This window comes from Dama dama, chromosome 13, assembly GCF_033118175.1.
Source record: "Dama dama isolate Ldn47 chromosome 13, ASM3311817v1, whole genome shotgun sequence".
NCBI lineage: Eukaryota > Metazoa > Chordata > Mammalia > Artiodactyla > Cervidae > Dama > Dama dama.
In genome coordinates this window covers 75,125,023-75,138,621 of record NC_083693.1, presented here as the reverse complement: position 1 = coordinate 75,138,621, position 13,599 = coordinate 75,125,023, and the positions used below count along the sequence as shown (strand labels likewise).

Here is a 13,599-nt window from a genome sequence, read left to right as displayed (position 1 = left end):
ATGAACACTGATTTTTTTTTTTTTTAATCTGCAGATCTACTGCTGATTATTCCCTCAGTCTTAGTTGGTCCAAAATGTCATTTCGCTTTCTTCATTGAATGCTAATTTCCTCATGCATAGACTCCTAGATTGGCAGTTACATTATGGTAGACTTTCTTGCTGTTCCTCTCTTTTGTCTGTGTTCCTGAATGGTTTTTTCTAACCCAGCCTCCAATTCAGTGATTCTTCAACTGCTATAAATCAATCAAATTTCTATTTGGCTCTTTTTCAAGTCAATTAAGTGCCTTTCTTTTGTTTCATTTTTTTTACAATTTCCAGTTTTCTGCTTAATTTTTCAGCCTTATTTTGTGTTTCCTTGTGCATATTAAGCATGGGTCTTTTTAAAACCTACGTTTATTAGGTCCAGTGTCTGGAGTCCCTGTATTAAGTCTTTATTTATATTGTCTATTGAGTAGAATTACTATGCACGGAATTGATGCATAAAAACATGCAGAGCAAAAATGTTGATAACACAAAGAGAAATGGCAAGAAACCCAGAGGTGGGAGACTCGGCTTCTCGGCCATTAACACAGCAAGCAGAGACTCCCGTTATCAGGTAGACCAACTCGTCCTGTTTGTCCAAGACCTTCCCTGTTTCAGCGCAGGAAGTCCCACTCCCGAGCAAATCCGGACGGTTGGTCACCTTATTAAGACCCAAAACCCTGCCACGTCCCCTCCCCCAACGCTCGCGCTGTTGGCCTCCATCCGGTCGAACCGCTGGGGGCGCTGTGGTGCGCAGGCGCGGTCAGGTAGGCGCTCTGGCCAGGGGCACCGTCGCTCCTTCCGCCTTCCCGGCAGGCCCCGCGCGGCGTCTGCGCGCTGAGTGACCTTTCCGAGTCTGCGGTTCTGAGTTGGGGCTTCCTGAGCCTCTGGTCCTTGGCAGAGGTGAGTGTGTGGCCGGGATCGGCGCTCGGCGCGGGGCCACCGGGATGATGAGGGCTGGACCGCGGGCGGCGGAGACCCGGGGCCCCGTATGGCCTCCACGGCCGCGGGCAGGAACTTCCCCGGCCCTCGCACAGCCGCACCTCGACCCCCGCTGACCTTGGGGCCCAACCGCTCCCGCTGCCCACGCGCGTTTTCCCCCGCGGGCCCCCCACTGTGAAGGGAGGCCATGAAAGTCAGCCACCTCTCCCGAGGTTACGGGGCTAGTAAGTGATAGAGTCAGGATCCAAGCCGAGCACTTCGGCGCCACGTCTAGTGGCCTCTCGCCTTTATCCCTCAGGTTTCCTCGCTGCTCACTGTTCTCAGAGCTACCCTGTACGTATGACAAGGCCATGGGAGGGGCGAGACGGGGACCAGAAGGGGATCCGAGGTGGTGACTGCAATTGCACGGACATTCAGCCTGTGAAGCCTGGTCCGGGCTCAACGGGTCAGACGTTTCCGGTCTTATGTGTAGGTTCAGGTGACGGTTTACTGTTAACGTAGCGCTCCAGAAACTGCAGACTTAAAGGGGCACAGTGCACTCCCATCTGGCTTTTGACTAGGATGGGCCTTTGAAGGAATGGGCGCTAATAAAACCCACGCAGATCTGGGAAGCGTGGCTGGACAGAGTGGACTCAGGCAGGAGAAGTAGGGGACCTCTGGGACACTCATTTGTCCGACCTAACGTGGAAATCTTGAGTCAAAGGCAGATAGGAGGTGAGCATTTGCAGTATACCTGCCCTGTAGCAGTCTCAGATCGTTTTAAGTGAGGAGAGAAGGCCAGGGGCCTGGGCCTTGAGCAGCAGATCCGGATAACGGAAGGTTAGTTTGGTCTGTTCCTCCGGCCTCTGACCTTCCCGGTTTGCTTTGCACTTTCTTTCTAGGTCTTCCTCTGGCCTTGCTCCAAGGCCTCCAGTGGGCCTGGGCCTTGCCCTCATCTTCTTAAGCTTAAGTCCTTTGTAGAACCCCGGGAGCTTAGTACTGTTGCAGCCAGCTGGCCTTTTGCAGAGGTTCCTTCTGTGCTTGTTGTGATCATTTACTGAGTTTTTATTCCTCACCAGGCAGTAGGCCGGGCTTCCCTGGTGACTCAAAGGGCAAAGAATGAGCCTGCAATGCTGGAGACCTGGGTTCAATCCCTGGGTGGAGAAGATCCCCTGAAGGAGGGCATGGCAACCCACTCCAGTATTCTTGCCTGGAGAATCCCCAGGGACAGAGGAGCCTGGCGTGCCACAGTCCATGGGGTCGCAAGAGTCAGACACAACTGAGCGACTGCACAGGCATGCCAGGGTCCTTTGTGTTTCCTCCTGAAATTCCATTGAGAGCCCCGCAGGGCAAGTAGAGCTGTCTGTGGTTCACAGAAAGGGAAACCTCTGAAACGACATCTTTTGAGACTTGCCCAAGGTGGAGGGCAAAGTAGGCAGAACTCATGTAGGAACCCAAGGTTCGCAGGCTTCCAAGCCCACTGGTCTTCCTTCCCAGTCAGTGCTGGACGCAGCAAGGAGAGGAATACACTCAGCGCCTCTGAACTCTTCCCGTCTGGGGCTTCCAGAGGCCACCTCCACGTCCTATGGCATCCTCTCTAGTGCCTTTTGAGGTGGGACCATTGGCTTCTTGGAGTCTTGTGCTCTGACGGAGCATCCCAGTACTGCCTGGGGACAGGACGTATGAGGGCACCGCCACGTCTTCCCAGGCCACTCGGGGGCAAGCCTCCAGGCCCGGGCCTCAGCCTGGGTCTGTGCTCTCCTGGGAAGAGCTGGGAGCCAGGCCTCAGAGCAGATCCTCAGTCACGAGGCACAGATCCAGCTGGGTGAGCTCGGGCAGCTTCCTCCTGGGGTACAGGCGATAAGCGTGTCAAGTGCTTCACAAGTGTGTAGGTTTGTGTGACAGCCTTAGGGTAAGAACCACGCTCTCTGCTGCGGCCCTCAAGGCCCTCCGTGCTCTGGCCGCCTGCCGCCCGGTGCAGTTGCGATGCCGTGTGTGTGAGCGCTTGCCGTGGCTCAGCACGTGCTGTGACCAGAGCAGCACCTCTGTCTTCCCCACAGCCCTCCGAGGGCGGTGGTGGTTTTATCCTTGCTTTAGAGATGAAGAAATCAGGATAGTTCAAGTTAGCTGGCAAGAGGGACAGTCCAGACGTGAGCCCCGGCAGCCGCCACGGCCTTCCCGAGGGCCTTCCCACTCCAGGCACGTCCTGACTGCGGGGTCTCGGCTTTGCCTCTGCTGAGGACACTGCTCCCCCAGGAGCTCCTGGCTCTTTAGGAGCCGTGTCTCAGCTCCGGAAACAGTGCCTGCCACCTCTTACATGCATACTGCACATCTACTGAGTAAATAATGGTCACACGATACGGGTTTCACTCATGGAAAACCAGAGGAAACTCAAGTGAAATTCTGTGTAGCCAAGTAGAGATGTGAAAGGAACGGTTGGTGAGGCGCAATCAGCCTGGGGCTGGGGCAGCCTTGCTGACTGAAGCCAAAGCAGTGTTGCCTGGTAAGATGAGAAGTACTTAGATGTCAGTGTTCCTCACAATGATTTGAGTGGCGATAGTTTAGTAGATCACCTTGGATGTTGCAAAGCTTATTGAAACGAAAGTGAGAGCACCTAATTTTAGAGTCTTGTGAATTATGAGCAAAAACATTGCTTTGAGAACTGCACATAAAGTTGAGCTATGTCAGTTCAGAATGTGATGGCTTTTCCTAATCAAATCCAGTAATTATTGATTAAATAAATTATTACTGCATCTCTTATGAAGTGACAGCGTCCTCTCAGGCTCTCCGTATTTAACAGTAGACTTCAAGACTGGGATGCGTGTAACACTCTGTAGGTCCTAACACTTAATTGCATAGTTGAAGTGTGCTAAGAGAATAGAACTGAAAGTTCTCTTAAAAAAAAAAAAACAACAGTGAGGTGATGGGCGTGTTACTTAACGGGAGGGGGGAAGTTCATCCACAGGTGCACATGTCAGGTCCCCACCCTGGTGTTCACCGTAAATACCGCACAGGCTTAACGTGTCGGTTAGGTCTCAGTACCGCTGAACTTAAAACAGAGAAGGACTGAGATTCACTGGATGAAGGTGGGCCCAAGCCTGGGTGTTAATGTCACAGGGAAATCACCACGTTCTTCTTCAGCATCGAGTGCAGGCAACTCTTAACACGGTGATGCAAATGTCCTAGTTTTAAAGTTTTAGAAGTGTGTGGTTTTGGGCATGATTTGGGGACACTGGTGGAGGGTAGTCTTCAGAGGCAGGCTGTCAGGGACAGTGTAGGCTGGGAGAGCGCTGGGCCTGGAGGAATGTGAAGTGGCCGAGTGCCTGGGTGGCCAGGGTCGGGGGTGTTGCCAGTGTGTGGAGCTCAGAAAGCTGTTGAGATCGGAGCCCCCACGTAGATGTTGGGATGGCTTTGGGGAGCAGGTCTGGCATAGAGGCTGCTGCCCACTGAATAGTTTGAGAAATAGGGTCAAACTTAATAAAGGGAAACGTCTTAGCAGTTAGGTTTATTAAAACAACAGTCATGGTAATACTTAACCACTGTGCTCCTTTTCAGATGCTTCAGAGTCTTATTAAGAAAGTTTGGATCCCCATGAAACCCTACTATACCCAAGTTTACCAGGAGATTTGGGTAGGAACGGGGTTGATGGCCTATATCGTTTATAAAATCAGGAGTGCTGGTAAGTTTCTTTGTTTGATTCATTAGAGGTCAGGAAGGAAATTCCTTTCAAAAGGAATCACAGTTCATATTGTAAAGAAACCATGGCCCTTAACTAGCAGGGCACACCAGAAACCCTGCTGGTCCTCTGTCAACACGTGGGGCGTATGAGAGCTGTGTCAGCAATGAGAGAGATTTGAACAAGGCTTTGATTCCAGGGAATTGTGAATTTTCTTAGGTGTGACAATATTCAGAATGCATAGGAGACATTCTTAGTTTTAAGAGAGGCAGGTTAAAATTTTTAGGGGTGAAGTGTCATGGTATACACTGTTCTATTGTACCTTTTCCACTGATCTGAATGAATATTTTCATAATAAAACTTGAGGCAGAGCAACCACTTGGTTCTCAGTAGAGCAGAGATGAGGCCCAATTGTGTATGAATAAGAAAGAGTGAAGAAAGGAGAAAACTTTAAACCGCAGGACTGGAGTTTGGGATGTGGTGGGGAGTGAAGAGTCCTGCAGATCATGAAGGGCTATTTAACTGTTCAGAGAACATCTGTGGTAGAACTTTTACCACTTTGTGGCTTTGAAGCACTATAGGATTACTATTTTCTGAAAGCTTCACTTAACAGCTTTACCTAAGGTATGAACTTTTCAGCCAGATGATGATTTTAGCAATAAGTTGGCTAAAGGCATTTTTGCAAAGAATTGATATGACCAATTTTTCTTTCCATTTATTTTAGATAAAAGAAGTAAAGCCTTGAAAGGTAAGATTTCTGCTTAAAATGGGTGGGGAGTGAAAAACACCATCATACCTTTTCAAGACAAGGTACCTTGTTGTTGTGAATTGAAGCCAACAGCTGTTTCAGTGAGCATTCAGGCCCAGAGGGGACATGTCAGAACATAGAGTGCTCGTCTGCTGAAGCAGAGCCTGATGTTCTGCTTCCTGTAGACTGAGCTTAAAAACCATTACTCAGCCCTTGGGCTGAGTGTAGCTCCCAAGAGTGAAGTGAGTTGATCAGAGCTAGCTGGTGCCAGCAGTAGGGGGACGCAGGAGTTACCTGTGTGAGTGGGCTGCCCTGAAAATGTAAAGTTGTACTCTGGTGCTAGATACCTCTTCACTCCCCTTCCACGTGACAGTGGAACTAGCCGTCTGAGCCCTAGACAGACGCGGGGATGGCCCGTGAGCTTGGGGAGGGGGCACTTCCCTGCCCTCGCTCTTTGTGCCCAGGTGGGTCCCCGGACCCTCCGTGTGCATTGCCGTAGACACAGCCCTCCTGTCACCTCCTGGTACCGGAAGTCGTCCTTCCCACCTCTGGCTTGTCAGTGCGGGCTTACATGATGAACTGCAGCCTGCCCTTCCCTCCCCTCCTAAACTGTCTCTACGTTGTGCTTCTCTTTGGAAAGCTTCCAGCCCCGCGCCGGCTCACGGTCATCACTAACCAGCTTTCCGCGGACGGGACATCAGCCTGGCTGTGCTCTGGGAACGTGGGACCCCGTGTTGACGTGTTGCAGCGCCGCTGTCCTCGGGCATGAATAAACGTACCTGTGAGATCCACGCTGTCTGCACCCGTGTCCCTCCCTGCGCCCCGAGCCCGCCCTCTGCCTGCCCCGCCCCCAGCAGGTCTGCACGGCAGGTCGGCCATCCTCAGGGGCCCTGAGGGGCTGAGGAGTACGCACCCCAGTGAGTCGGGGGTCACATCTAGGCACTCACACTCCCAAGGTCAGTAAATGTTTGTTGAACAGATGATTCTGATGCTTAGTACTGTGACCTCCCTGGGCCTCCCTTTTCTCATCTGGAAAATGAACAGGGAAGTTCTAACAGGGTTACTGTGGAGCTTAGTAAGAGGAGGTGTGGAAAAGCATGTGTTATTCAAACTGTACAAGGCTTTAGAGGTAAGGCAGTGCTAAATCACATAGTAGGTGGAATGAGAGACTCCGGGAGAAGATTTTGTCCAGAAGTCACTTATAAAGCAAGATACATAATAAAAAAAAATCAATTGATATTTCTTTTAGCTTGACTGATAGCAAATGAACACTGCATAATGTTTTTCTCCATCTAAGACAATTACCAAAACCCCTAGAACTGCATTCAAAAAGTAGATCCTGAAGCAGTAAGCGTAGGGTAGAAGTGCAGGTGGTGGTGTCTACCTGTCGAATAGAAATGGTGGCCCAGGTCTTGGGCCTGGTCTCTGGCCAGCTTCTCTTCTTCTAAGAGCAGTGACCATCCCTGCTTTTCATTTGTTCTCCAGGACTAGTGTCAAGTCAGGCCCATGGATGCTGCCTGAGAAACGGCTGCCACTCTCAAAGGGGGTCTCTGAGCCTTGGTTTCTGTTGTAAAACAGGGATAAAACCCACTTTTCAGCCTCGCCGGCTGCAACAGGAAGCTGGCGTGAAAGTGTCACAGTCCCAGAGGGCCTTGGCATTGGAGCTGGGAGCAGGGTTCCATTCTCTTGCAGGAACAGCATTTTCTCTGATAACTGCCTCCAGATGATGAGTCAGCTCTGCAGTTGAAAAGGACCTCATTTTAAAATTTGCTCATCTGGGCCGTCTGTCTGAGACGGCATCCCCTGGAGGGCTGTCAGCAGGGACGAGCAGGCCCAGCATTTGCAGCTTCCTTGGGTGTAGAAGAAGCCTGAGAACTTGTGTTTCTCACAGGTTCCCAGGACCACACTTTGAGAACTGCTGATCCATACAAAAAACGCACCCTACCCAGAACCCTTAAGGTCCACTCCACCAGCGTTCACCCACATTCCCCACGGTGCTGCCCGTCAGCACATGCAGTCCTGAGAACCTAGCGAGGTGGGGCTGTCGTCCTGTATTACAGAGGAGACTGGGGCTGAGGCGGGCAGTGACGCGCCAGGGGTTGGCCAGCCAGGGCTGGGACCAGGACTTGGACTCTGAGAGCCTGAACTCTGTCCGGAGGAGAAGGTGAGACCGGGAACAGGCCCTGGTGTCAGCAGAGGCATTGGCGTGCAGGAGGCTCCGTTTGCTGCCTGCAGGTTCCCGTAGTTACAGTCGTGGGGAAACAGTCATCTGTAAAAGATGCTCCCCACTCATCTAGGACCTATGCGGAAAGTGGGCTGAGGGGCTGTTGGGACTGTGGCCCTGTGGATCATGAGTGATGCACAGAGGCGAGACCCACCCCTGGAGATGAACCAGCTGGTTTTTTTCTTTTCTTTTTTTTTTAATTGAGTTTTTTACAATATCGTTTGTGTTACGTTTTGATTTTTTTTGGTCACGTGGCATCTGGGGTCTTAGCTCGCTGACCAGGAATTGAACCCTCATCCCCTGCATTGGAAGGTGCAGTCTTAACTGTTGGACCAGCAGGGAAGTCCCACCAGCTGGTTTCTTGTCCCTGAGTCCTAAGTGGAGGCAGGGAGGTAGGTTGTAGACAGAAGCACTTTTATTGCTGCTCAGAACCCACTTGCTGTTTGCGCCCAAGGCAGCCTGTAGGGGGAGCTGGTGCTCGCTGCCAGCCCGTCATCACCAGGCTTCCTGTGGGCGCTGAGCACCAAGCTGGGACGGCCAGGAGTGGTGCTGAGGGCGGGGAGGGGACCGTTCAGAGCAGCTCTGAGGCGTCTGCAGAAGCAGAGAGGGCCTCGAGCTCAGCTGCGAGTGAGAGCTGCCAGTTTCCTTTCCAGACGGTGCTCCAAGGGGGCCGTTTATCCTGAGGTCTCCCTGCCCTGGTCTTTGCCTAGTCTTCTGCTCTTCACCCTAACCGTGGCACATCCTGAGGCAGGTGGGGGAGAACACAGCTCCAGCATCTGAAGGGCTAACTTTGAACAATGTGTTTCAGCCTCAAAGAAGCTTCTGGGAGGAGGCACATGTTTCTAACTTGTCATTGTATATCCCAGGGGTACAGGCGCCCCAGTCGAGCTGTAAAGCAGCTGTGGGGTGATTGATCATACATTCCAGATTTATGTGGAGGACACTAACTCACCTCTTTCCACCTGGTATCTCATGTAGGACCAGGTGTTAGCAGTAGGCAGTCGGTGAAAGCAGCAGCTTGTACTTTGAGAAAATAAATAAAATGGAAACCCTTTAGCTGAACTGGTGAAGAAAAAAAAAATAGTATCAAGAATGAGGGAGCTGCCATTACTATAGATTCTAAGATATTGAAAGGATAAGGAGGACTTCCTGGTGGCCCAGTGGGCAGCAGTCCACCTACCAATGCAGGAGACCGGTCCCGTCCCTAATCCAGGGAGACCCCGTGCGCCCCGAGGCAGCCGAGCCGTGCGGCGCCAGTACTGAGCCCAAGCTCCAGAGCCTGGCCTGCAACGAGAGGCCGCAACGGCGGAGAGCCCGCCATGGCGGAGAGCCCACGCGCCCCAACCAAAGGCCCCTGCTTACCACGGCTACGGAAGCCCCATGCACAGCAACGAAGGCCCAGCCTGGCCAGTAACAAATAGGTCAAGGGGGTATCACAAGAGCTCTAGACCAGAAAATTCTACAGGGTGTGTGAACTGGACAGATTCTTACACAAACCACTAAAGCTCACTCCAGAAGAAATGGAAACTGAGCAGCACTGCATCTGTTAAAGAAGTGTGGCCTGTAGTTGAAAACTCTCAAAACTCCAGGCTCAGATGGCTTCCCTGGTGTGTCACACCAAATATTGATGAAATAATAACCAATTGTACACAAATTCTTCCTTAGTATAACAGGGGGAAAGACTCCCCGACTCATTCTGTGAGATCAGCACCAGCTGCTCTCAGGGAATGGAAAGTAGAATGACATTAAAAATCATACACCAGTATTCCTTCCTGAATGTAGATGCCAAAGTCTTCAACAAAATTGTAGCAAATTAAATCCCATCAAAAGTAAAAAGAATAATCATGACCAACGTTTAAGATTTAAAAAGGTTTAAGATTCAAAACTCAATGGGACATGTAGGAATTTCCATGTAGCACAGCTGGTGAAGAATCCACCTGCAATGCAGGAGACCCCGATTCGATTCCTAGGTTGGGAAGTTCCAAGAAACCCTGACTAGGATTAGGCGTAAGGTTATACCAGCAGATCCCCCAAGAGAAGAATCTGGCAAACAGCAGAGAACGTACTGATTCCTTAAGAACAAAGACAACACAACACTCAGCTGACTGCTAGTCTGTCTACAAGATTGTTTTCTCCAGGGAGTAGGAATCACTGGCATGCTCTCTAATAGGCGTGCATGCTGACCTGTATTTTTTAATACATGTTATAATGCCAAAACTAAAATAGTACTAGGGAAGGGATGGAGTGGGAGGTTGAGCTTTGCAGATGTAATAAGAATCCATATGGAAATTAACATTGTAAATGAACTATACATCAATTGAAATAGTTATTTCTTAGGGCATTATGCTGTTAATATAGCAGAAATAAGGAGAAATAAGGTGTTCTTTGCTTAACTAAGGAAAAAAATCAACGTAGCTCATCATATTACAATAACAAGGAAAAACTGGTCATCTCAAGAGATGACAAAAGAATTAGACAAAATTAAGCATCCATTCATGTCAAGTTTCTCATCTAAGCAAGGATAGAAAACGACGTCCACAATGTAAGTGCATCTCTAAGTGCGTCTACTTCCAGCGAAGGTCATCCTCAGTGGTGAGACTGACTGCGTTCCCTTTATGATTGGGAAGATGAGGTTATCCGCTCTCATCACTCCTATTCCATGTCGGGCTGGAAGTCCAGGCCATTCCAGCGGAGCAAGATAAAGACGTAAAAACACATGGAAAATGGGATACAGTAAAACTACGCACAGGCAACATGATCGTCTGGAGAAAACCTTAAGTCATCTTCCATTAAGCCGCCAACTCTATTAGTGTTTAGCAAGTCTGCAGGATCAAATGTCAAAATACAAAAATCAGTTGTATTTCTCTGACAAGCCTAGACAGCGTATTAAAAAGCAGAGACATCACTTCGCCGACAAAGGTCCACCTAGTCTAGTCACGTGCTGCTAGGTGGCTCCCTGAAGCCCCGGCCGCTGCCCCGCCCCAGCGAGTGACGCGGCAGGTCTGGGGCGGGGCCTGGGGACCTGCGTTTCCCACGGGTTCCCGGGCGCTGCCGCCGCTGCTGGAGCCCCGGGACCCCGTACTGAGAGCTGCCGCTGGGGCCGAAGCCATTGCAGAGAGGACCCCTCGGCTGCTCCCCTTCGGAAGGACCCGCAGCCCCGTCCAGTGCGAGTGAGCCGTCTCTGCTGGACCACGGGCTCCATGGTGCGGAGCTCGAGGGCAGGGCCTCCCTTCCGTCCTGAAGGTGGGTGGAGGCCTCGGGGCACTGCCCGCGGCTCAGGGCACCGCTGACTCGCGGCAAGGGGGTCTGGAGGGATGGAGGGCCAGGGGCGCCTCGGCACGCGGGGTGGGCTTCGGAGCCGCTGCGGCTCCCTGGGTGGCGGCACGGGAGGCCTCGGTGCTGGATTCACTGGCAGAGTCACTGGGTTTCAAGGCCACTGGCTTTCTGCCGTTTTCAAAAGGCAGAACGGCCGCACCTTAAGGGCAGTGTCCGCTCTGAGTCCGGCGTTGTTCGCAGCAGGCAGACCTCGGCCGGAGGCCAGGCGGCTCCTCTGCGCCGTGGTCCCCGCGGGAGCCCCTCTGGGGGCCTCCGCCAGGCTCCTGGGCGCTTGAGGACGCCGGCAGGCCGTCATGACACCGCTAAGTCACGGGCTGCGCCGTCAGGTCACTTGAAGGAAGGTGTTGTGAAGGGCGGGAGGCTGTGGTGGCCGTGCTGAGGCCCCGTGTGCGGGCCTTGTCCTTGGCACCCCGGGGTTCCTCTCCCGCTCACCGGAAGGGTGTCAGGAGGCTGAGGACGGCCCGTCAGAGGCCGACGCCAGGCGGGGACGCAGGTGCTCCTTGGGGACGTGTCCCAGGAGAGACCGGGAGGTGGAAAGGAGCAGGCCTGGTTTAACACAGTCTGGAGGAGGAAGAAGCCAACCCGGGGGCCCTGGGGAGTGGCCACTCTGGCGGTCATGCAGGCCCAGCACTCCTGGCCCTCCTGGGACCGGCCCCAGAAGCAGCGTTGTGGGGGCTGCCCTGGGGGAGACCGGCAAAGCCGGGAGGGCACTCACGGCCGGGAGCGGACAGGGATCTGGAGCTGTAGTGACAGGCTCCACCTCATCTGGGTCCTCCCCAGACCCTTCAAGCTAGGGAGGAAGATGTCCTCGCAATTATTCTTTCAAGAAATTCTTGTCATCTACCAACGAAGATGTGTAATGATTAAAAGAGTGTAGTTATAATAATAATGGAAAAATCTGAAAAAGAATATGTCTGTGTATGTACAACTGAATCACTGTCTATATTCTTGAAACCAACACAACACTGTAACTTAATTATACTTCAATTTAAAAAAATAAAAGAGCTTAGTGATACCAGAAGGGCGTATGCAAAAGAGCTTAGGCCAACGCTCACCATGAAGAGAGAAGACCCAAGTAAACAAGAAATGAAACAGGAGAAATCACAATTGATACCAAAGAAACACACACAAAAACTAATACTATGAACAATCATATGCCAACACCAGTTGGACAACCTAGAAGAAATAGACAACTTTCTAGAAACGTGTGGTGGGTTTAGTTGCTAAGTCATGTCTGACTCTTGCAACCCCGTGGCTCCTCTGTCCATGGGATTCCCCAGGCAAGAATACTGGAGTAGGTTGCCATCTCCTCCTCGAGGGCATGTCCCCAACTCAGGGATTGAACCCTCATCTCTTACATTGCAGGCAGATTCTTTACCACTAAGCCACCAGGGAATCCTGTCAGAGTCCACCGAAACTGAACATAGAGGAAATAAACAACTTGGACAGGCCAACCACTGGAAGTGAAATAGAATCTGTAAACAAACTCCCTACAGACAAAAGTCCAGGACCAGGTGGCTTCACAGGTGAATTTTACCAAACATACAAATAAGAACTCCTACTGATTCTTCTCAAACTCTTTCAAGAGATTAAGAGGAGGAAACACTCCTAAAGACATTCTATGAAGCCACCATCACCCTGATACCAAAGCAGATAAAATTACAGGTCAAAATCTTTGATGAATACAGATGCAAAAATTCTCAACAAAATGTTAGCAAACTGATTCCAACAACACATAAAAAAGATATACCACGACCAAGCTGAATGCATCCCAAGGTGACAAGGATAATTCAGCATACCCAAATCAATCAGTGTGATATACCACCTCACAAAAGAAAAGATAAAACCACATGATCATCGTTACTACAAACAAAGCTAGTGGAGGTGATGGAATTCCAGCTGAACCATTTCAAATCCTGTAAGATGATGCTGTTAGACTGTTGCACTCAATGTGCCAGCAAATTTGGAAAACTCAACAGTGGCCACGGGACTGGAAAAGTTTCATTCCAATCCCAAAGAAGGGCAATGCCAAAGAATGTTCAAACTACCATACAATTCTGCTCATTTCACATGCTAGTAAGGTAATGCTCAAAATCCTTCAAGCTTGGCTTCAGTAGTACGTGAACCAAGAACTTCCAGATAGACAAGCTGGGTTTAGAAAAGGCAGAGGAACCAGAGATCAAATTGTCAGCATCCATTGGATTGTACAGAAAGCAAGGGAATTCCAGAAAAACATCAGCTCCATTGACTACGCTAAAGCCTTTGACTGTGTGGATCATAACAAACTGTGGAAAATTCTTAGAGAGATGGGGATACCAGACCATCTTACCTGCCTCCTGAGAAACCTGTATGCTGATCAAGAAGCAACAGTTAGAACCAGACATGGAACACAAGTCTTGTTCAAAATTGGGAAAGGAGTATGTCAAGGCTGTATATTGTCACCCTGTTTATTTAACTTCTACGCAGAGTACATCATGCAAAATGCTGGTCTGGATGACTTACAAGCTGTAATCAAGATTGCTGAGAGAAATATCAACAATCTCAGATATGCAGATGATACCAATTTAATGGCAGAAAATGAAGAGGAACTTGATGAGGGTGAAAGAGGAAAGGGAAAAAGCTGACTTAAAACTTAACATTCAAAAAATTAAGATCATGGCATCTGGTCCCATC

General features: G+C 50.6%; 1 protein-coding gene across 1 annotated transcript; it reads left to right on the top strand.

Annotated features, from left to right (window-relative positions):
• The first annotated feature begins 807 nt into the window (after nucleotides 1–807).
• Nucleotides 808–6,157, top strand: ATP5MJ (ATP synthase membrane subunit j). Its single transcript, XM_061159533.1, has 4 exons — nucleotides 808–924; nucleotides 4,498–4,621; nucleotides 5,343–5,366; nucleotides 6,007–6,157. The coding sequence occupies exons 2-4, from the start codon at nucleotides 4,498–4,500 to the stop codon at nucleotides 6,039–6,041; spliced, it is 183 nt and encodes a 60-aa protein (XP_061015516.1). The 5' UTR covers nucleotides 808–924; the 3' UTR covers nucleotides 6,042–6,157.
• The last annotated feature ends 7,442 nt before the right edge of the window (nucleotides 6,158–13,599 follow it).

Excerpts from the sequence above, each read along its gene's own strand:
- ATP5MJ (XM_061159533.1), top strand. The coding sequence starts at position 4,498 with ATGCTTCAGAGTCTTATTAAGAAAGTTTGGATCCCCATGAAACCCTAC. Across the intron at positions 4,622-5,342 it reads TTATAAAATCAGGAGTGCTG|ATAAAAGAAGTAAAGCCTTG; the intron begins GTAAGTTTCTTT and ends CATTTATTTTAG. Across the intron at positions 5,367-6,006 it reads AAGAAGTAAAGCCTTGAAAG|CTTCCAGCCCCGCGCCGGCT; the intron begins GTAAGATTTCTG and ends CTCTTTGGAAAG.